This window comes from Anabrus simplex, chromosome 2, assembly GCF_040414725.1.
Source record: "Anabrus simplex isolate iqAnaSimp1 chromosome 2, ASM4041472v1, whole genome shotgun sequence".
Taxonomy (NCBI): domain Eukaryota; kingdom Metazoa; phylum Arthropoda; class Insecta; order Orthoptera; family Tettigoniidae; genus Anabrus; species Anabrus simplex.
The window spans coordinates 698,836,759-698,861,309 of record NC_090266.1 but is presented as its reverse complement, the minus strand read 5'-3'; the positions used below and the strand labels follow the sequence as shown (position 1 = coordinate 698,861,309).

General features: G+C 38.5%; 1 protein-coding gene across 1 annotated transcript in view; it reads left to right on the top strand.

Moving 5' to 3' along the window:
- Positions 1 to 24,551, top strand: part of Ssadh (succinic semialdehyde dehydrogenase) — a 144,977-nt gene that overhangs the window by 102,634 nt on the left and 17,792 nt on the right. The window contains exon 7 of the mRNA XM_067141311.2: positions 11,845 to 12,003. Within this exon, the coding sequence (XP_066997412.2) occupies positions 11,845 to 12,003 (159 nt within the window). The remainder of the gene's footprint in view (positions 1 to 11,844; positions 12,004 to 24,551) is intronic.

The window sequence follows — 24,551 nt, the reverse complement described above, 5'->3', positions numbered from 1 at the left end:
CAAGTTGACAAAAGCAAGACGTCCCTTGTGTCCTTCCACTTCAAACAAAACAGATGATTTCTGCGCATAAATACTAATTTGCCTCTCTGTATCTTCTTCTGAACAATGTTATTTGGAGGCAACACTTTTCTGTTGGGCATACAAGTTCCTACAGCTTTAGTCTTCCACCTGTCCATGTAAAACAGTATGGCCTTTGTCCAAGTAATTTGCTAACAGTCTAGTAAGAAGTGGAATAATACCAGTGTCTGCAGCACCTTTACCAGAATAGACTTCAATTTTCAAAACATACCCTGAAAAAGCATCGCAAACAACAAATAACTTTATACCTTATTTTTCGGGCTTGCTTTTCATATTCACTTTGAATTAAATTCGACCACGAAAACCACACATTCCTTCATCAGCTAATAGTTTAGAGTTTGGAACGTAAAAAGAGCAAAATGTATGAACAAGACTGTCAAAGAAAGGACGGATTTTATGTAATGGATCATGGTTTGGCTGCCCACGTGGAATGTATGTTATGTTGTCATTAAAATGAAACCTTGAAAGAATCGCCTTGAAACGGTTTCTGCTCATAATAGATGATGGAAATGGAGTCAAAAGAAATGCACTTCTTGACCAATAGTCACTCAGTTTTAGTTTCTTTACAAGGCACATATGAATGACAACTGCGAGAAATGCGTAAATCTCACATAACTTGACTGGCCGCCACAAGCTTTAGAAATTTTTCGGTTTCAGTTTCATTGTTTGTCTTAGTTTTTCAGTGACAGAGGCAGCATACCTGGTAGTTTCGAACTTGAAGAGTTTCACCCTTGTTTTGGGAACAAAAAATTGAAAAACAGTCTAGCACAGTCGATGTGTCATCCAGTGGAGTGGACACGCCCGATTGTTCTTGAAAAGTAGGCTCTTGAGGCGGAGAATCAGTGAAAGTCCAACCTAATTCAGTCGGCTTCCTACAAGTTTTAGTACCATAAGCACAACGTTTACGCCTTTTTGGAGCTGGTGCAATGTCAGAAACCGCATCCAAATCACCAGAAGTAACCGGTGAATGTGAATCATTCCCTGCCTTCAAATTATCATCGCTTGCATCACTTCGTTCTAAAATAAGGAAAACTGCATTACTAATTTATTTCTGAATGAATGTCCAGTCATATGAAGATCATGAAACATTAGCTAAATAAACTACAAAGTGCAAAATCAAACCTGGATAGAATATGATAGAATAGGTTATAAATACCTTCATCACAAATATGAAGTTTGAAATCAGGGTCTAGATCTGAATCATTTACCTCTTCTTCTGAACCACTGTCATCAAGAATCTCTTCTAACATCTCTACAATTCCACTTCCATTCAAGGATCCACTCATGATAGCAGAAACAAATAATACTCTAAACACTTTGCGCTATGTAAACAAAACTCTGAAAGCGCACGCCTTGAGCAGCTGGAAGCATGGAGTGTAGAAGCGAATATGTGCAAAAATAAGCTGCTGTAAGTTCAAGAAAATGACAGGGGACATGAGCGCATGGTATAGCTGTTATAAAAGTTCTACAAAGTGGTATAAATAGTTTCCGCCCGATTCTTGTTCCGGCTGTGTTGACAATGTAATAAATATGCAGGCCCGAGTTAGCCTTGGGCACGGTCAGTCTGCGCTGTTACCCCACGCTGATACACACTCGGGATCAGTCTCCACTGTGTTAACAGGATGGTAAGTAATTACACCCATAATGTTATAATCATGATGATTATATTAAAGTGAGCCAAAATTCAATTTGAGAAAAAATTGTTCAGATATTTCCATAATATCTCATTTTGAATAAGGTGCAGCTGTAATGTGAGGACATACTACAAATATAACAATTGATTAATGTGACAAAATCTAACTTCCGTGTAATGTTCAGGTTAGAAAATTGAATGAATTTATCAAAGGTTTACTTAGTAGACTTAAAGTCCAACAGTATGATATTTAGGAATCAGGTACTAGACTGTCAAACATTCCCAGGAGCATATGTAGGTTCAGATCATAATTAGCTGGGCATAATGTTGAAGACAATAAAAAAGACAAGAAATGGGAGATGGATATATTGAAAAATACAGAAGTAGGAGAAAGTTTTGAAGAGAGTTGAAGGCAAGAACTTTCTCAGAACGATGAAAGAAGCAACATAGATGAAAGGTGGGTGGTGGTAAACCATGTGATAAGTTGGGCTGCGGCTGGAAAGGTAGTGAGCAAATGCTGAGACCGCTGCACCATTAACCTTGTTTCTCATGTGTGTAAAATTTAATGAGATTTACGGAATGATTGAAAGACAAATTGACAATGAATTACAGGAAGATCAGTTTGATTTTCGAAAAAATGTAGGAACCCTTGAGGCAATTCTAATCTTATGGTTAATATTACAGTAGATCAAATCAAATAAGAACAAGCCCCTGTTTGTGGCATTTATTGATTTATTAAAAGGCTTATGGCAACATAGATTGGAATGCCACAAACGAAGAGTAATTTATAATCTGTATGGAAAAACTGCAGTGATTAGAGTAGAGGAATGTGAAAGAGAAGCAGCAATGGACCCCGAAGTGAGGCAGCGATGTAGTTTGTCTCCCGTCCTTTTTAATTCACTCTATATGTAGGCAAACTAGTACAAGCAAGGAAGGCCTTACTAAAGAAAATAAATTCACTCACTTCAAACATTGATATACTTCTTCCTGAACTTTTCGCATTTACAGTAGAAGTCCACCCCGTTATATCCGATTTTTTTTGTGAAAGTTGGGAAAACCCCCGTACACATTAAAATCGGTATGAAATGGCAATCAGTTTGTTCAAAACTTGCGTTTTCGCGGCCGATAGCCACACTACGGCTTACTTGTTTCTTATTTTTCAAAATCTGATTCTACGTGAAAGTGTATGTTTAATTTCATCCAAGATGACCCTGAATGCAATACGAACCCCACTTTTTCCTTCAAAAAATTTTAATCGGGCCTAAGAAGTACTTTGTAAAATCATATGAATACCTTTCTTGTACAGTACGCATTTTTAGACTATCTTTGTCTTCACGCCAATGCCGAACATTGGCTTTAGTAATGCCATATTTTCTTGCAGCTGTACAATTATTCTTTATTTCCGTAGGTTTAATAACCATTAACTTAAAATTAGCATCATAATATAACGATAGCCCGTTGAAAACTTGGCGGCAAAATCTATTCCACGCGTCTCTACAATATGACAATCCATCAGTTAAATATTCTTGCAGTGTATAAAACTGTTACTTTCACTCAGCATCAGCTACAACCAGCTGCTACACCCACGTCTCGCTTGCCAGGTTCGGTCAACTTCAGCGGCTAGCGATGTATAGGCCTAATCGCGGACATTGAACGTCAACAAACGAGTTTACTGCGCCGTAGTATGGTCATTCCCCTTGCAGTGTTCGTGCACATACCTCACGATGTCATTTTTGACTTCTTTAAAGCGTCCTTGTTGCCGGCCACTGAGTGCATTTTTTGTATAGTACACATTTCTTAGCTATCTTTGTCTTCACGCTAATGCCGAATATTGGCTTTAGCCTATGATGTATTTTCTTGCGGCTGCACAATTATTCTACATTTCCGAGTGTTTAATACCCATTAACTGAAAATTGGCATCATAATATTGACGCAAACCCATTGAATATTTGCCGGCAATACCTCTTCCACGTATCTTTACAATACAACGATCCATCACGAAAATATTCCTGCTGCCTATAAAACTTAATTTTACTAATTGTCAGGTACAATAGATGCAGTATAACTCTGCCACTGAGCCGTGGCCTTTCTAAGAATTTGAAGGCTCGCATGTTTCGATGCTACTATGCAGATTTGAGAAACGTTTTTGTAGAGGCTAGTAGAACATCATTCTCTCTTCACTATTTCCCAAGATCCAGTGACGTTACACAGAGGCACTGTACAACCAGTTGCCATGGCTTGCGATGTATAATAAAGAGGCGTTCGTTTATTGTCAACGAGTTATGTGTGCGCGCACTATACGCATGATGAAAACATACTTCAAGCGCTAGTAGAGAAATGATAACCTTCTCACTATAAATTTAAATTATAATAGCCGTACCGTAATTTAACTAGACACAAAAAAATATAAAGTAACCTCTGAAATCAATGATACACTCTGCCATATCTTGAGGTGTATCCCATTCTTAATTAATTGCAGTATTTAGCATTGAAGTTAAGAGATAGTTTATTCAGCCTTTATTTTAACGAGGTAACAACTATTATCGGACACGTTATTTACGCATTTATTACGAAAACATGTTGTCTTTCATTTCAAATTTTCTTTACGGAACAGCAGTCGACAGGGATTACTAATCGATTCCGACATCACTTTTGAATGTCTACGAGAGAGCTCGCTAGAGGACATAGCGAAGAAACGATACCGAAGGGGATCGATCACATGCAACATAATCGCTAGGGTGCATAAATATCGGTAATGGAAAAAATCGCGCACGCTTAATCGCTCGTAATAACGGATGCGTTAATGATAGGGCTCTCGCTGTAACCGAAAGATAACACGCAGTTTAATATAGGAATTTTAAAAGGACAGACAAAAATTGTTATAACGGGGTTCTCGTTATATGCCATACTTGCTATAGCGGACTTCTACTGTACTTGGGTTGGGCACTTTGTTTTGGATTTATGGTCCTATGCCTTTCCTGATGCTAGCCCTATGTGGAGGGATGTATTCACTATTGTATGTTTCTGTGGTGGTTTGCAGTGTGATATGTTGTATGTAAATAAAAGATGGGTACTAATAAACATAAACTTCCAGCTCCCGAGCTAGAGGAATTATCAGATGCTGTTAAAAACCCCGGCCCAGCCAGGAATCAAACCCAGGGCCCCCTCTGAACCAAATGCAACTATGCTGATCATTCAGACAAGATGGCATACTTACTTCAAACATTGATATATAAGTTAGAAAAATTTTCTTTAAAGACTTCTGTCTGGAGCCTGTCATTGTCTGGAAGTAAAATATGGAAAATAACTAGCTCAGAAAGAAAGAGATTGGAAACTTTTGAAATCCAGTGTTACAGAAGAATGTTGATGGTGAGGTTCGTAGAATGAATCGCAAAGAAAAGGTTCTGAATTGAATTGATGAGAGGTGAACAATTTGGTGAAGTGTAACCAGAAGAAGAGCCATAATGACAAGACACATCTTGAGACACCCAGGACTTGTTCAGTTAGTTTCTGAGGGAATTGTAGGCAGTATGAATAGTAAGGATGGACCAGACCATGATAATCTATCTGGGATCCAATGTCTTTCATGTCCTTCCATGTATTCAGACAGCATGTGTGTTTCTTAAACCAAGTGTTTGCAAAGATTAGATTATGATGACTGAAAAATCTTGCAAGGCTCATTCCTCTATCATTTCTTATCCCCAGTCCAAATACAATATTTTCTTCCCATACCTCTCCTGTAATTTCATTCCAGTCTCCCATTACAAAGTTCTCTCTCCTTTCAAATATTGCATGAACTCTTCCATCTCATGTAACAAGCTTTAACAGCTTCAGTTTAGATAAAAACCTGCATTGACTATAAAATGAAGTAGCGAACAAATATTTAAGGGGTCCACGTATTCAATACATACATAATTTATTACATCTAGTATATGTTTTGTCCCCTAAGGGATATCATCAGCTAGAATAAATTACAATAATATATCAGAATACGAAAATTACATTATTAAAAATAAAACTTATCACTTGTAACAGTTCATAGAGTACAGTGTTTGAAAAGCACTTGTAAAAAGGAGTCATGTCTTTATCTTGATTTGAAGAGATTATAAATCTTGTAGAGTTCCTTGGAAGAATAATATTAATATTCATGTTATTGGTTTTTACGTCCCACTAACTACTTTTACGGCTTTTGGTGACGCCAAGGTGCCAGAATTTAGTCCTGCAGGAGTTCTTTAACGTTCCAGAAAATCTACCGACATGAGGATGACATATTTTTGCATCTTCAGATACCATCGGACTGAGCCAGTATCAAACCTGCCAAGTTGGGGTCAGAAGGCCAGCGCCTCAACAGGCTGTTGATGTCCAAATATCAGATGAAACCTGTTCTGCAAATAAAAGGATAATGAAATAATAATCAATGGATTATTTTGTGTACTGTACAGGTGGACCCTCAACTTGTACTTGCTCATACTTAGTAATTTTCAGTATGGATCATAACAATGAAATTTATTACTTGTAACATACCACTTACTCGAGCAGCTCGTCTCCGTACTCCTAAAACTTTTCAGCCCAATGTTTGCAATACTTTCATAACGCTACCCCTTTATTGGAATTCACCTAGAACAAATAGATCTGCTTTTCTTTCAATCTTTTCCGGTTCTTGTATCCTGGTGTGGGTCCCATGCGCTGGAACCATACTCTAATTGGGGTCTTACTAGAGACTTATATTCCCTCTCCTTTACATTCTTACTACTATCCCTAATACCCCCATAACCATGTGAAGAGATCTGTAACCTTTCTTCACAACCATGTTAAGGGGATTACCCCAATGAAGATCATTCCGTATGTTAACACCTAGGTTCATACGCTGGTATACATGAGATACTATAACCCCTTCAACATGGTAATGAAAATTGAGAGGACTTTTCCTCTTGGTCAAACTTAAACCTGCCTTTTCATCCCGTTTATCATATTACCATTGTCTGCTGTCCATCTCACAACAGTGTCTTGGTCTTCTTGTAGTCACTCACAATCTTATAACTTACTGTATTTACTACTCTATAGAGTATATCATCATCCACAAATAGCCTAATCTGTGATTCCAGTTCTTTACTCATATAATTTATATATAAAAGAAAACATAAAGGTCCATTAAAAGGTCCATTAATGCTTCCCTGCAGGATCCTCTCTTAACCATCACAGAATCAGATAATACTTCACCTACTCTGATTTCAGTTTTATAGAAATTTAGCCACCCGTTCAACCACTCCTGTGTCTAGTCCAACAGCCCTCATTTTCATCAGTAATGTCCCATCATCTACCCTATTAAAAGTCGTGGATAGGTCAATAGCAATACAGTCCATTTGATCTGATGAATCTAAAATATTAAAATATTGCTGGAGTCCTACAAGTTAAGCCTCAGTGGAATAAACTTTTTTTTTTTTTAGTTGCTTTACGTCGCAGGTCTTATGGCGACGATGGGACAGGAAAGGGCTAGGAGTGGGAAGGAAGCGGCCGTGGCCTTAATTAAGGTACAGCCCCAGCATTTGCCTGGTGTGAAAATGGGAAACCACGGAAAACCATTTTCAGGGCTGCCGACAGTGGGATTCGAACCTACTATCTCCCGAATACTGGAATAAACTTTTTGGAACCCACACTGGCTTCTATCAAACCAGGTAGTAATTTTACAAATGTGCCATCTACAATCAGAAAGAATGATTTCCCAGGCTTTACATACAACACATGTCAAGCTGACTGGGCTGTAACTATCCGCTTTATGTTTGTCACCTTTTTCCATGTACACTAGGGCTACTATTGCAGCTCTCCATTCGTTTGGTATCAATGCTTCATGCAAACAGTAATCAAATAAGTATTTCAGATATGGCACTATATCCCAACCCATTGTCTTCAATATATCACCAAAAAGTTATCAATCCCAGCTGCTTTTCTAGCTTTCAACTTTTGTATCTTACTTTGAATGTCTTTATTATGATTAAAATTTCCTTAATTTGCCAGTATTAGTCACCTTCTCTAGATGGACATTATCCTTATATCCAACTACCTTTACATATTAGTGACCGAATACTTCTGCCTTCTGTAAGTACTCATATATACAATAGCCTTGTTCATTACTGATCCTTGGATTTCCTTCCTGGAACCTGTTCCTGTCTGAAAGTATCTACAGTATACATATCCTTCCATTGTTCCCTAAAATTTATATTGCTGCTAATTGCGTTACCATCATGTTATCCTTGACTGTCTTTTTGTTAAATTCAGTTTCCTCAAATTGTACTTGCTTATATATAAGTAGTATGTTCTGAGCTGTCAGGGGAGACAAGACATCGAATGACATAAGTTGAATATCAGTAAATCAATCAGTTATCAATGATCTACACATAGCGGCTCAGGTGGGAGATTTCCTATCAGTTGTTTTCCTAGCTTTTTCTTAAATATTTTCAAAGAACTTTGAAATTGTCCCAATCCCTTACTCCTTGTCTTATAAATTAATACTTGCCCCAATTTGTCCTTTTGAATTCCAACTTTATCTTCATATTATGATCTTTCCCACGTTTAAGAGCTCTGCCCAAGTTTATTTGTCTACTTATGTCATTCCATGCCAACTCTCCACTGACAGCTCGAAACATACATTTTTTTAAATGTGTAAAATTTTATAGCCGGCCCCGTGGTGTAGGGATAGCGTGCCTGCCTCTTACCCAGAACCCCCGGGTTCGATTCCTGGCCAGGTCAGGGATTTTTACCTCGTCCTGAGGTCTGGTTCAAGGTCCACTCAGCCTATGTGATTAGAATCGAGGAGCGGTCTAGAAAGCCAAGAATGACGGCCGAGAGGATTCATCGTGCTGACCACATGACACCTCGTAATCTGCATGCCTTCGGGCTGAGCAGCGGTTGCTTAGTAGGCCAAGGCCCTTCAAGGGCTGTAGTGCCATGGGGTGGGGGTAAAATTTTATAGTGTGTTATTATCCACCTATTCAATACAATCAGCCATAAGATTAATGTTCTTTCCTCATTAAACTATAAACATGGGACATGTTTTGCCCCTTTTAAAGGGCATCATCAGCCTTATCATCACCTCAAAACCAAAAAGAGGTACCTGTTTAGCTATGATATAATCTAAAAATTCTTACAAATTAAACACATTAACATGATGTATAGTCGTTATTAAAGGGACTTGATTAGACATGAGAATAATTAATATGCTAAAGGTCTAATGCCTTAGTCAAAAGTAAAAAATTATTAACATACAGTTTGGTACAATAGACATTGGTAAAATTGAAATGAGTTAAAACATTTTGTAAACAAGATTTAAAAAGGAAATACTTTCCAACACGTAAAGTTTGACATATTATTTTACTATATGCTCAGATCTAGTGATTAGTTATTATTCAAAGGTTGATAAAATTCGGTTTTGCAACTTTCAAAGGTAGAAGTTATTTTATTGTTGTATTCTTGATTGAAGGCTTATTATTGAGTACTATATATGGTGGTGCATTAAAATTGTAATAGTGTCATTAACTATCCTCTTTTGTATACACTAATATTGTGGTGTTGGCGTGGTGCATCGATGTTGTGGCATTCTAATATTAGCTTGTTTGATCAAGAAGAGAACAGGCTGTGGGACAGTTGTGATGTCACGATGTCGGGTGTATATAAGCTCTGTAAAGGAAGAAGTTAGAATTACCAGATTTAAAAATGTAAGAAACAAAATGGGAGAGAGTTACCAGAAAAATTATAAGTATTGCTGTGTTGACGCTTACCTTTTGCCCACTTCAGTGTTACTTTGATGTGTGAGTACTGCTGGTCACCGATGTTCTGCTATGTGTGTCGTCTTGGTGGAGGGGAGTGGCCTTGCGAAGGCGGGGCCATTGGCTCGCGGGTTGCGCATGAGGGGGAGTTGCTTGCGTCTGGTGGGGAAGAGGGGCGTGATGTGTTTATTGGCCTGATGGGAGTGTTTATTGTTTTTGTTTTTAAAACCTTACGTAAAATATTATCTTGAATATTTAACTGATGAAACACGATTGGTAATTGTTCATAAGGAGGACTTTTAATGTCTATTGGATCGTTTAAGTTTTGATTTACGTTGTATTTCGGATCTAAAAAATATATAAAGTTTTTCAAATTCGGTCATGAGTCTACTTTTATCTATTCTTTTTAAAATCTGGAGATCACATTCAGTTGTAGTAAAACTATGGCTTGAGTCCCTCATGTGATTACTCATAACTGAGAATTTATTATGTTTTTGAGCGTTGAAATGCTCAGCGTATCTAGTTAAAAAGCTTCTCCCAGTTTGCCCTACATAAGAAAAATTTCACTCCGTACATTTAAAGCCCGAACCAGAATGATTGTTGTTTATAGAATTGTGTTATGATTGAAAAACAAATTTCGATTTGAGTTCTGAGTCTTGAAAGCAATTCTGATTTCTTGCTTTTTTTATGGGGTTGGTTACTTGATGTATGATTGGGTCAGTATAAGTGAAGGTCGCATATTTTGTTTTTGACATGCAGGGATTTTACTGATAGATCATTGGGAAAGTTGACAGGAATGCTGCTATATATGCTATGGACTTAGACCACAATATCACAAATAATTTACTACGAAATTTTGATTGAATTTGGACCAGCCTAACTTACTTACTTGACAGGATAATAGTACATATTGGAAGCCAGTGGTTAACTTCTAGACATCTAGTATAGATCATCCTAAGTGGTGTTTTCCTTCCACTATTCAGCAATAAAGCAGGAAAACAAGAAATATCAACCTATGTAGCATTGTTTAGAGTACCTGGATTGTAAACTCGATTGTAGAGGATATAAACTTTTTAAACAGTTATAGTATAAGTTAGAATGAGATTTGTAAATCAACCCATAGATATTTTTACATACTCTGGAGAAATATTTGAAAAATTAAGGTTTTATATTTATATATAACTAGAAACGTGTAAACATATATTATATTCAAAAGGGATGGAGACAATAATTATGATAATAAAACAATATTTTGGGACATACTGCACATACCAGTGGTTTGTTAAGTGCATGTCTGTCATAAATATTACAGTATGTAAGTTATCTGAAGTTCCCTGTCTCCTGTTTGGGAGATGTGCTTCAGCTCCAAATTCTCATTAATAGTAACTGTAGTTTTCTTATTAATTTTCACAATTATTTTATTACCCTTCTACCTCTTTCATTCAGTTTACTTTTACTTATACTATTTTTAGCTGATGGTTACCTTTACACGTACACATAGCTTTACATAACATTAAGTTGATATGTGTTCTGTGAAATAGCCATAGAACACTGTTCTTCACTCTAGAGAACAATAACTTACTAGGTAAAGCTAGCTTTAAAATGCTGTAACTAGGCACCGGAGATAATGTTAAGTCGCATGCATCAGTGGGCGGCTCTTTCCCTGCTCGCTCTCAGTCAGATGACCAAGGCAGGTTGAATTCTCTCTGCTTACCCTTGTCTTTGGCGAGAACAAAAAACTGTTTGATACACTGATTTGCTGCACGTGCGTTTGGTAGTAAGTAGTAATTCAAGTAAGGTATTTGCTTTTATTTCATCTGAACATTTATGGAAAAGCTCAACTTACCTTGTCTACTATCAGCCTTTCCTATACTGGGTGAATCCATGATTGTTAACATGCAACACCCTGATCTGATTACAGGTACCTATTTTTAAACTTTAATGTTTTAAAACATCATTTCTCTTTCATATATTATACATAAATACTGTCATTGCTGAAATTACTGTATTAAAGAGACTTCAGTGGATCATCAGTTAAGACATTTGTTATTTGTTGCTATGTACAGTCTGTAAAAATTCATCATTCTGAAACTATTCGTGCGCCATGTTTCATTCTTCATAAATGAAGACTTCATATGTTGCTGCACATAGATATGACTATGGGGAAAATAACTGTATATGTATGTTTGGGACTTTGATGGGATAGCCAAACCTCTTGAATGCCATCTATCACCATCTCAGAATAATAAACTTTGATTGAGAAAAGAAATTAAAAGATGTTATTTTATCATTCAGGCATCTGTCAGTTCTCAGAATAATAGACAACATTCATTAAGAAAGGAAATTTAAAAGGTTTTATTTTTGTTTCAGGCTTGTGTCAGTGCAAACAGATTTCTTATCCAGGAAGAAGTCTTTGACAAGTTTGTTGCCAAACTTACGGAGAAAATGCAGCAAGAATTAGTTTTGGGATCTGGCATCACTTCTACATCTACCTTAGGACCTCTAATTAATATTACCCAAACCATGAAAGTAAGTTTCTCAGAAATCTCTTTCTTTATTTGTGTGTTTGGAGAATTTTGTTTTAGTATTACATGAAGAGTTGAGCCTACATAAGAAATAATATATGATGCTCAAGTGGATTTTGTGAAGTTACTGCAGAAAAAAGTATTATCATTTTTTTACTTTTATTTATTTACAATAATACTGGCGGAGATATGTATATCCTAGTGATAAAAATGTCAGAAAATTAAGAGTAAACTTGAAAACCCAGTTTGTTTGTATTTTGTGCAAGAAATTAGCAAAAGTAATTTGCAATACTACATAAATAGTTAAAAAGCTTGACCAAAGTGACACGCGCGCACGCGTGCACACACACACACACACACACACATTTTCCCCGATCCATTTAGTGCTATAATCAGGGAAATAAAGAACAACTGGTGGCAACACGGATTAAAGGGATTCAGTATGAACTACTGTAATTCATTCTTCTGTAGGAACACTGAAATTAGCCTACAATGTTGCCACTTTTACCGATAGCAAGGGCATCTTGGTCCACTGGAAACATTAACCATTCTCCACTCTTTTAAATCACAGCTCTACCACAGCTCAGGACTTCCTCCGAGATGTGCCGCAGGAGCCCTGTCAGCAGGGATGACAATGCCACCATCATACCTGAAATACTGTGAGGCTCTTAACAAAGTGAAACACAGAAAGGCACCTGTGCCAGACAATATTCCAATGGAGTTGATTCAAGGGGTAGGCTTATACTTAGATACAAGGCTCTTCACGCTAACCTTTTTAATCCGGGAAACTCGACAAGTACCTGGTGACCTGAAGAATGCTACTATCATCATATTCAAGACAGGTGATCGCAGTATATGTGGAGACTGTTGCAGTATGTCCCTGATGTCCATAGCTGGCAAACTTCTTGCAAGTATTCTACTTACCGTATTTCCCGGCATAATTGTTGCACTTTTTATACCAAAATTTTCGAAAAAATAGTAGAGTGCGACCATTATACGAAGAATTTTTAATACCAGTATTTGTATTACTCAAGAATTTTATTTATAACTAAATTGTATTTGATACAAATTTAAGATGCACGTAATACTCGCGTTTATACATCAAAATAATTAAAATAGTCTAAAACAAAATTCATAATTATTCGCAACAATTCGGCGAACGTTTCTCCAACCTGAAAATAAAAATGAACGTATTAAGTTAATTGTCATTAATTTTAGTATTAAAGTTAAAATAATACACTTGCAAAAGTTATCGCCTTGTTGTGAAATACGGACTTACCGGTACACAATTTATTCCAAATCTTCTGTGTCACTATCGCAGGTTTTGGTATCTGATGCGCCGTCCTCGCCGCTGTTAATACCAGTATCAGATTCTTCATCTCTCTGCCACACTGCGTCATCTTCGGATCCATCTAGTGCATTCGAAATCCCAGTCCTTTTGAAGCTCTTGGAGACTAGTTCAGGTGGTATAAGATCCCAACTCTTCATCACCCACGAGCATAATAAATCCAAGGGTGGACGCCTGATATTTCCAGCGGATGTCAATTGCTGATCGCTGCTCATCATCCACTCATTGTAAAATCGACGTAAGTGGTCATTAAAGGGTTTATTAATACATACGTCTAGTGGCTGCAAAGCAGATGTTAGGCCACCAGGAATGACTATCTGTCGTGTCTTATTTTTACTGAGAAGCTGCTTCACTTCGTTCACGAGGTGACCTCGGAAACTATCTAAAACAAGCAGAGCTGGTTGTTTTAGTAGTGCACCGGGTCTTCTATCCCACACAGCTTTAACCCAATCCAGCACGAGTTCTACGTCCATCCAACCCTTTGGTTGCACTCGTACATGAATTCCACGGGGAAACTGTATATTCTTAGGCATCATTTTCCTCTTAAAAATGATGTAAGGCGGCAACTTTCTTCCGTCAGCTGTAATGGCTAGCATTGCCGTGCATAGCAACTTCTCACTACCGCTGGTTTTCATTAATGCAGTCCATGATCCTTTTAGCACAATAGTGCTGTTGTGAGGCATATCAAAAAAAAATTGGGAGTCTGATCGGCATTACCAATTTGAGAAAGCAAGTACGAAATTTCCTTGCGCAAACGTATGGCAAATCGGTGAAAATTTACAATCTTGTCCGTTAAATCAGCAGGCAACTTTTGGCTTAGTGTTGTTCTCCTTCGCACTGACAGGTTGTGTCGTCGCATGAACTCCTTAATCCATCCACGACTCGCCTTAAACTGAGTTATGTTGTGTTGGCGCGCTACATCCCGTCCCTTAATTTGTAACATTTCATATGATACACTGCAGCCATTGCTACGTATTTCATTGACATACATAAACACTTCTTCGTCAATTATAGGAAACTTCCCTGTTTTAGTACCTCTAAACGCACGTCTAGAAAGGTTTGTGCTTTTTAGCTTGTTTTTTAATTTCTGCCAGTCACGCACCAACTTTTCACTCCCTGAAAATTTTCTTTCTGCAGCTCTGTTCCCGTGCTGTTCAGCGAAGGCAATTATGCTTAGCTTGAAGCCCGCAGAATAGTTTCTATATTTACCCATAATCGCTTATAAATGCTTCACACATTAATGTTTTGCAATATAAATGACTTTCCATAATTGTTCACTATTAAAACAAATTATTTCTACAAACACCCCAAACACAAATTAAAAACTTAAATTCTCATGCACACATGTCTACAGTAATCACGTCAGTCACAAACAAGTAAATGCATCTGTCATCTGTCCATTCCAGAGCAGCCAATACTGTTAGGCAGCAAGGAAGCATGCAGCAATGTGTTATCAGTTGAGCTTGTTGGTTGCGAAACACTAGTGCGCTTGCGCAAAGCTCACAAACCGGAGCACGGGCGTCTTCATATATCGCTCTAGCTAGCGCAGTGTCGATCTACTGTAGTTGACCGTGTTCCGAGACGTCAGTAACAAACATTCATTTTTTCAATTTCTTTTAAACATACGGTAATTAGGTTAATATTTCTTCCCAGTTATTGATGATTTTACATTACATTACTGACGAGTTTATAAAATAAAACTTTAATACCGTTGGATAATAATTATCTTGACTGCTTGGGTAAAAGTTTTCATCCCATGCCCGGACACTTATGACGTAGTAGTAAGATAAGTGTCTAGCGATGACAACAAATAATTCGGCTGACCGTTGTCGTCTTGGATTTCACTTCGTACGCAATAACACAGGAGCCGGCCCCATGGTGTAGGGGTAGCGTGCCTTCCTCTTACACGGAGGCCCCGGGTTCAATTCACGGCCGGGTCAGGGAATTTTACCTGTATCTGAGGGCTGGTCCGAGGTCCACTCAACCTACGTGATTACAATTGAGGAGCTGTCTGACGGTGAGATGGCGGCCCCGGTCTAGAGAGCCAAGAATATCGGCCGTGAGGATTCGTCGTGCTGACCACATGACACCTCGTAACCTGCAGGCCTTTGGGCTGAGCAGCAGTCGCTTACTAGGCCAAGGTCCTTCGCGACTGTTGCGCCGGGGGGTGGGTGGTTGTAATAACGCAGAATTCTATCAGACCTCTTGTCTACTAGAAGACAATTGTGCGTTGGTACTGGTATTTCCTGGCGACGTTGCCGATAAGTGATAACTTACAGCCTTATGTATTTCAAATGAGAACTCATAATATGTAGGTGGTGAATAAATTGTACACTGTCTCGCAACCACGTTGTCAAACTGCCGATAGCCTACCGGTAAGCCATGCGTCGCACATATACCGGTATTATTTATTTATACGTTGTGCAACATCTCGCAGATGTGACTGTGTTGCCAAATTGCCCATAAACCATACACGTATTTAAATTGCGCATTCATGTGCAACTTACATTGCAGTTCCATTTACCTTTTAACCAGATTGGTGAACAAAATTTGGACGTGCGACGATTATGCGATTAAATGTTTAATTGCAAGTAATCAGCTTCATTTTCCATATCAAAATTTAATCACTAAATTTTACACTATTGAGAATCTTCCACCGTTTTGATACTTTATTTTGCCTTTTGGCAAATTTTTTATTTATATGTTAACAGTACATGTTTCGTTCCTTGTTTAGGAACATCCTCAGCTGTTATAGTGGCTTAGGTGAATGGTTAAGATTTTAAAATACATAGATTTACAAATACATTGATTCACTTAAAAACTAAATACGAATTAAGATAGATGATATTAAAAACAGTGTGGGGTTAGTGTGTTACTGGTATGAGAGCAGATGATTACATGGTTGATTGACTTAAAACTATGTCTATTCATTAGAATAGTTGTTCAAAAAATTTTTCACTTTGTTACATAAAAAGTCTGTATGCAATTAAAATTCTTTAAAAAATGTTTGACTTCATAACATTGTTCGAATTGTTGAAAGTTTTTCTTCCTTTCCTTCCAGGTAAGTTGTTGTATGTTGTGTGCTTGCTTGTAGTGCTTTTGACTGAGTCTAATGTGGAAACTTTTGGAGCTGATTGCTGATCTATTAATGTGAAGGGAGCCTCGTTTCAAATTTCTTGTTATAGCTGAATTCCGATTCTACTGTGACCCTGGAGGGACGTTTGATGCTGCTGTTTAAAGTCTGATTTTTGTATTGAAACTAAAGGATGTGACGATTACACGGTGGCGACGATTATACCGTGAAATACGGTAGTCGTCTCCAGGTTGTCTCTGAAAAGACCCTCCCAGAATCTCAGTATAGTTTCCGTGCCCCATGAGGCACAATTAACATAATTTTTCTGTGCATGGGAACTCAAAAAAAATTCAGAGAACAACAGCAACCTCTCTACTTCGTGTTTAATGATCTGGAAAAGGCTTTTGACTATTTTCTGAGGTCTGCTATGTAGGCAGTGTTCAGATGCTTTGGATGCCCCAAACGCTTTCTTGGCCTGGTTCGAGCCCTCCATGATGATATGTCTAGTCAGGATCTCCATGAGAAAACATCTATGATGATTTTCCTGTCACACATGGATTAAAGCAAGGGTGTGCTCTGTACGTGGCTGCTATGCTTTGTATCATTTTAGTCTCTTTAACTTGACAAGACTTCGTTCACGTTGCTTAACTTGTGACAAAAATAACTGAACTGCAGTATACTGATGATAATGCCTCACTTGGTCTTAATTCTGAGGAGCTGCAGCAGTCGGTGAATAGTTTCAAGAGCACATAATTGTTTTGGCCTCACCATCAATCCACAAAGAACAAAGATTCTTACCCAACCTTCTCCAGGGACTAGCCTTACAGGATTCAATGTCTCAGACATCATTCTGGAAGAGCTAGAACACTTCTCATACTTCGGGAACATCTTGTCTAAACGATGCGCCTCACAAGAGGATGTGGAAAACAGACTCCATGCTGATCATTGGCATTTGGTTGGCTATCCAATGGGTCTTTTGGAATAAAGACCTAACAGTAAACTCATTGGAGATGGCCATATTTGAATGAGGTACCCTCCAGAAATTGCAGGATTTTTAATGGTGTTTGAAATTTTTTCATTGCTAGAGAAAGCCATGATTATAACAACTTTTCGAATATTTAGAAAGATCACATTTTATTGTACATAAAAATGAGTTTTAATCATCATAATAGCAGAGCAATTTTTAAATTTATCCTGTTTTGCTTCAGTTGTTCGCGACCATTCTGCCATGGAAATGTGACTTTATATCTTCCTTCTAAATCTCTTTTCACAGTGCTCTTGAAGTGATTTATTACAGCAAGCAGTTCATTATTTGATTGGCTTTCACAGGGATTTGATATTCCCGAAACATCTAGTTTCCTTAGGTCAGGCAGGTGATTGATGGGGTCAACAGAGTGATCAGCATGGTGGAGTGACTATTTGTATTGGAACTTTTTCCTATTTTTCCTGTCACAGTCCATCCTAATTGAGTCTTTATTGCTGTGAGCCTACACTGTATTTCCTTAACAACAGCAGTGTAAAGCATTAACAACACCAGAGTAAAGCTTGCACCAAACAATATTTCAATTGGCGATTGTCCAGCTCCAATATCTAAAAGTTGAATACGATCTCTTCTTAGCTCCTCCACAAAGGCACCTGGTTTGAGCTGTGAAATAGGTCCACATATCATTGGCTGATCCAGCACCAAAATCCCACAGGAAAAACATCTACCGGACTGGCTAAGTGAATGTCGTTACATTGATGCTTTATCTTCTTAGTCGAACCCTCTGAATAAAGCAACTTCTGTTCTTAATGGTTAATAACCCATCTCTTTAACTGTTCTTTTTAAAATGTATAATCGTTGTGAGTCAGCATCAAATATTGCTCTTACTGTACATTTCTTCCTGCTTATTTCCGAATTAACAAGGAGAGTTTGAAGCAGTATTTCCCAACAGCACTGGTTTGACAACGAAGCATTTTGATTTTCTTCGGGATTTTCTTCATCAGCTTAGTTCTCTTGTTTCGCTTCTATTTGTGTACATATAATGGTATAGTGCCTCTTTGAACAAATTATGCAACTCACTTTTTGCTTACAGTCCTTCACTCGATGACCTTGCTTGTCTTGTTTCTTTACAGAAGAAGATTTCTCTATGTGAAAGTAAGCCTTGCTTTCGTGAAATTATTCACAGAACAAGCACTTGTACCTCTTCCGTTCGCCGGAAAGCAAGTCTGTAGCCGTCAGCACTGATTCTTCTTGTTGTATTACCTTTTCCTCTTTTCGAAGAATCTCGTTATTAAGTTTGAATCCCGCCTTCGCCAATGAAATCCATTCTTCAGCTTCAACCTCTCTTCTAAGAAACTGCATCAGTTTTTTCAGTCTATCTCCATATATTTCATTTTCATTGTCGTGATTAACCGGCTCTGAGTTCCTCAGCCATACTCTGAGCAAATCCTGAGGCACGCAGGTTCCCACCAACGGAAACAGCATGGGTGCATATTTATCATACGTCACCTTGATTGATTCTGAAGCATGCAAATGCAATTCTAAACTGTCATATAGACGGGCAATCTCATGTCTTCCTCTGTTTATAGTCGCCTTCTTTATCACCAAGGAAAGAAGCTCTCTGACATAATATTCAGTTCACAGCTCCTCTCTTCCAAATCTGTTCTTCAAGCTGTCTATTGCCTTGCCGTAATTCTCGGCAGTAGGTGGGAAGCTTCCTACAATTTCTCTGGCTCTGGAGTCTTCAACATTAGATTGAATAAGATACTGGGAGTTATCTTCTTCCTCTAAGTCTTCATCGTGAATCTGCCTAACCCATTCAAGTCACAATAAATGGCCACATTGTTGACTTGTATCAGATTTAATTTGCCAGCCGGTAGTTTGAGCATACCTGTCACACAAAAACATACATAAAATGCCAACTAATGAAGATAATTCACTCAAATTTTGCATTCGTGCCATTGAAAGTTATGACTTACCGATACTTCATTCCTTGAATGATTGCTGGCTGATGTACACATCTTTTTAAAATAATTTCAAAACAGCAGATCCGTGTACTCTAAAAACATTGCATGTTTGGGCTATGGGCAGTGGCTAAATTTCTTGTAAGTATTCCTGAAATACCGAGCTCGATAGCTGCAGTTGCTTAATTGCGGCCAGTATCCAGTATTCGGGAGATAGTAGGTTCGAACCCCACTATCGGGAGCCCTGAAAATGGTTTTCCGTGGTTTCCCATTTTCACACCAGGCAAATGTTGGGGCTGTACCTTAATTAAGGCCATGGCCGATTCCTTCCCACTCCTAGCCCTATCCTGTCCTATTGTCGCGATAAGACCTATCTGAGTCGGTGCGACGTAAAGCAACTAACAAAAAAAAAAAAAATTCCTGAAACACCACTCTATCCACGAAATGGATATACATGGGTTGATTTTTTAACAGTGGCAACTATGCTGCAACAATGCTGTGAAACATAGTGGGGCAATATAATGTATACTTGAGGTAACTTAGATACCCATCCTCCCTCAGCATAAATGAAATCGCCCTCCATGCGCCATGCACGGCGGCAGCGACTACAAGAACGCAGGTTGGAACGCGCGCTCGTGGAGTACAGATGTAATGATTTCAAAGCAAGATCGGAGGAGCTGGTGGAAAGTGGAATGCGCTAGAGGTCGCAATGCAAGTCAATGTTACAAAGGATTGCAAGATGCTTGCGGTGAAAGTGCATTACTTTACTGTACTGTAGCACGATGGGTAAAGGTCTTAAAAGACAGACAACAAAATGTGGCAGATATGGCACTGCCTGATCATCCTGCAATAAGTTATGGCAATGTGCAGAATATGTACGCGTTAGTGTGGTGGATCGGAACACCACAATTTGTGAATTGGCCAACTATACAGGGCTGGTGCCTTGGACTTTGCTGCAAATCCTGAAGAAGCAGTTGGGAACGCGGGAAATTGCCTCCAATTGGGTTCCACATGATTTGACCGCACATCAAAAATGGCTGGGGTATGATGCAGCTCATATGCGCTTGGAGTGCTATGAATAAAAAGGTGAGGCCTTCTTACGGTGGATAATCACTATTGACAAGACGTGGACCAGAGCTTACGAACTGCAGCTGAAACGCCAATCAAATGAGTGGCGCCATCACAGGTCACTGCAAAAAGTAACGGTTTAGCTGACCGGAACGAATGTGAAGGCCATGCTGATCGTTGCCGACGAATGGGATGGTGTTATTCATAAAGCACATCATTGCCAGAGGATGTGCCATTAATGCGGAGTATTACTGTGCATTTTTGCAAACAAACCTGGTAGCAGCTCTAAGAACAAAACAAGGACACTTCCTGAATAACCCACCCATAATTCTGCATGACAATGCAAGGCTGCATGCAGCAGGAGCTGTGACTAAGTTGTTCAATCTCTGGGGCTGGAAAGTGCTTTACCACCCCCCCACCCCCCTTATTCTCAAGATCTCAGCCCCTGCGATTACGATTTCATCCCTGAAATGAGAACCATTTCGAGGGGTCTACTTCCGCACAGTGGATGACATTCTCCAGGCCACCAACTGCTCCGTCTGCAATCTCCAGAAATCAGGCGCTCCCAACGGCATCCAACAGCTTCCATATCGCTGGGAATGAGTGCTACACAACGGTGGTGATTACTTTGAAGGCCTGTAAAATGCCTAACGTTGTAGGTATACTATGTATCTAAATAAAAAATAGTTGCCACTGTTAAAAAATCAACCCATGTACCTGTATATCAAGATTACTGTCTTTATACTCCAATTTCCAATCACTATGGTTTTTTGTGTCACAGGCTGTAGGCGTTTGGAAGGACCTGGTGCAGCACTGTCACTCTTACGTTCATCAGTGCTCTTCGCACTCGAGTAACTTTCACTGTTGCTGTGACTACCCTCGAACTCGTCATTACTGCAATGCCGGTTCTACTGCGTAATGAATACTGAATACCAATGAAAATTAACTGTTGTTCAACAATCCCAGTGTCACACAGAAATACCAACACTATTGTTTACCAAGAGTGCATGCCTCTAGTTCCATACAGTGTGTAATGTGAGAACTTATATTGCACAGGGAATGTACTATACGAAGATAAGCGAGACACTGCATCATTTCGAGCTGAGCTCATAAATTGGATCATGTGCCAAAACACCGTGCACGACCACAGCTTGTCAAATGATGCGAATGTGTTAAACTGACTCCAGAAATTAAGAAAATCATTTACTTCTCCACTAAATTTCTTGAACTCAATTTTTGGAAGCTTTTAACTTCTTTTTATGGCTAACAGAGGATGTTACTTAACTCTTATAGTGCCGGGCGGCCGATCTATCGGCCATGTGAGCTGCTGCTAAAATTGCCGGGGGCCGACCTGTCAGCCATGTTTTTCTTTCACCTGTATCTTTAATTTCCGCTGCAGGATGGCAGCATAGGTAATACCGACAGAAAGACTGAAACCCTTACTCTCTGAAAATATTGCGATATCAGTGAAGTTTTATAAAAGCTTTCTTCAACACATCGCAAGTTTTGTGCGTGGTAGCGTTGCACTCTGCTGCTTCATGTCACTTGCTTGTTATCACGCTTGTTTATACGTTTGTTTTTTTACCTCCAGTAGTGTAAAGATGGATAAGTATATGAAAGTTGATTAAAATATGCAATGTTTTAATATTAAGTTATTCATTAGAGAATAATTTTTCGACTGACAAGTGTGCGAAGTAAAGAAGAGGTTATTGTGTATTTAACCTGTGTGTGCATAATTTTGTAAAAATTCGTAATTCTCAAAAAGTACTATCAAGAATTGCATAAAACTTTGCGTTTTATTCAAAATTCTCACAAAGGTATTATACCCATGATAAAAATACACTATAAAAGTAAAAATTAGGTCAAATTTTGAATTTGAATTTTTCAAAAAATAATGAAAAATGTGTATGCTTTTAAAGGAAGAAAATGTGTCGTATCCTAGGGAATGCACAGGCTGGGCACTAGGGTTTAAATATGATTGACCTTGATAGAAAACACTTGCTGACACCATTAAATACTTACTCTAATTTATTTTAAACAGATTGTCAAGTATACTCTTTTCATTAACACTACAGCACACCTGTAATTATTCTTCTCTCAACATTAATTTTAAATCATCAGTTTATCAGTCTCTGACTTCTTTAGAAACACACACACTTCTACATTTCACTATACAACACTTTTAAATTCCTTTCAGTCTTTAAAGTCTCTTAACTAGTTGATACTTATCTCGGGTTTTGAAGCTTCTTACTTCTTTCTTGAATCCTCGCTGTAGGGTTCCTCAGAGTCTTCCCTGATGGTTTGAGGACTCGAACACAGAACTCTTTCTAAGGTGAATGCGAACTGAAGCTACAGTCTCCTTCAAACACTCAGTGAGTTCTCTCCGTACTGTCTCTGTGCCTTACCCTGTGGGACACAGCTAACCAGTTCTAGTGATCGATAAGCTCAGCTGCTGCCTGATGTGACTAGATCCATATACTGCAATCTTCACTGACTTTATTCTACAGAGTCTATTCTCTGCCAAGTAACCTAGTGACTGTCCCTTCCCGAGAGACCGCTCCTTTCCAAGTTATCAGAATGACTGACCGACCAGAATGCCCAATCAGAATGACCACCAGAATGACTGCCAGAATGACCAAGATTCTGCTTTGTCACTCCCTTTTATCACTTCTCTGAGCTTCTAAAACAAGTCATCCCCTACTACAATGTTCCCTCACATCACTGATCTGTTAGCTTCCTATTGGTTACAAGTGTGGTCCTACCTGTCTCCTGCACCTACATGTGACTGGTGACCTTCCATAGAATGCTTCTAGAAGGAATGATTGCACCACTATGTGCGTTCTTATTTTACGGGGCACCTTCCTACGTGACCAACAAGAGGCTTGCTTTACCTGGTCCACCCAATTTGAGCCTCTAACTATGACCTTCTGGTCTGTATACTTCCTTCTCTGACAAATATTCTTACTGCACAAGTTTGCTTCACTCTCTGGCTCACTGAATGTTCCAAGTTGAGACTAGCTTTAAGAAATGCTTTTAATTATAATTGTAATTCTGCACTTATTCATTGCACTGATATTTGATTTACACTTAATCACTCACTTCCGCAGTCTCTTCTTTATCTACTCTTTATATGTTACACCTTAACTACAAATGATTATTAGGGATTCTGACGTGGAGGTCACGATCGAACCTCGTTCGATGCGATTGCTCATAATTTCCCACAGGAGGACGTGTTGCGAATCGGCGCTCGCAACAAATGAATCTCTATTGCAATTATAGTCACGCTCACATGTTCTCTATTGACCTGTGAGCTATGGAAATAGAACAGGGATTTGCCTCCAAAAAGATAAATAGGAGAATGTTTTTTCTTAGTGTGTGCATATTCATTAAAATTGTCTTGGCATTCTTAGCACACGCAGTACATTGCAGCCCGGCATCAAAAGGGTTAACTGGGGCCGATGACCTTTGATGTTAGGCCCCTTTAAACAACAAGCATCATCATCATCAAAAGGGTTAACTAGTAATTGTTAACGTTATCTGTCCGTATATTTACTTCAAAAAGTTGTGTAACCTTCACATGCACGTGATCCATCTTTTCTCTATACATCTCTACTGTTTCGTATTCTTTAACATAGTCATCTGCCAATCCTTTGTCGTCTTGTAGTGTTAAAGGACCCAATTGGTACAAGCGTTGTATTGTTGACAGTTTGGTTCTCACTTTTTCTTCTTTTGGATTTTCAGTGCACAGCTCATGCATTAACACTTAATAATTACTAGTGAATGAAGATCTGACTGGTATACGTTTTTTATAACTGCATATAACTAACTTATAGAAAACGACCAGAGTGAGGCTTCCCAGTTATCTGCGTTGTCTAATTACGTCGGGGTCACCAGTATATCAGGAACCTAAGTATAACTACCCGTTTTACTCTTTCCACTGAATATTTCATTCTGATTTATAAACCTGAAGCATACTTTAATTTTATTTCTTCATAGTAAATTGTCAAAATACACTTACATTAACAATGATTTTCCTGCAGTCCCATATTGCCATAGTGTAAACACTTCCAGAAAGATAAAAACCCATGAATAAACATTCCTGTAGAATCTAACAAGA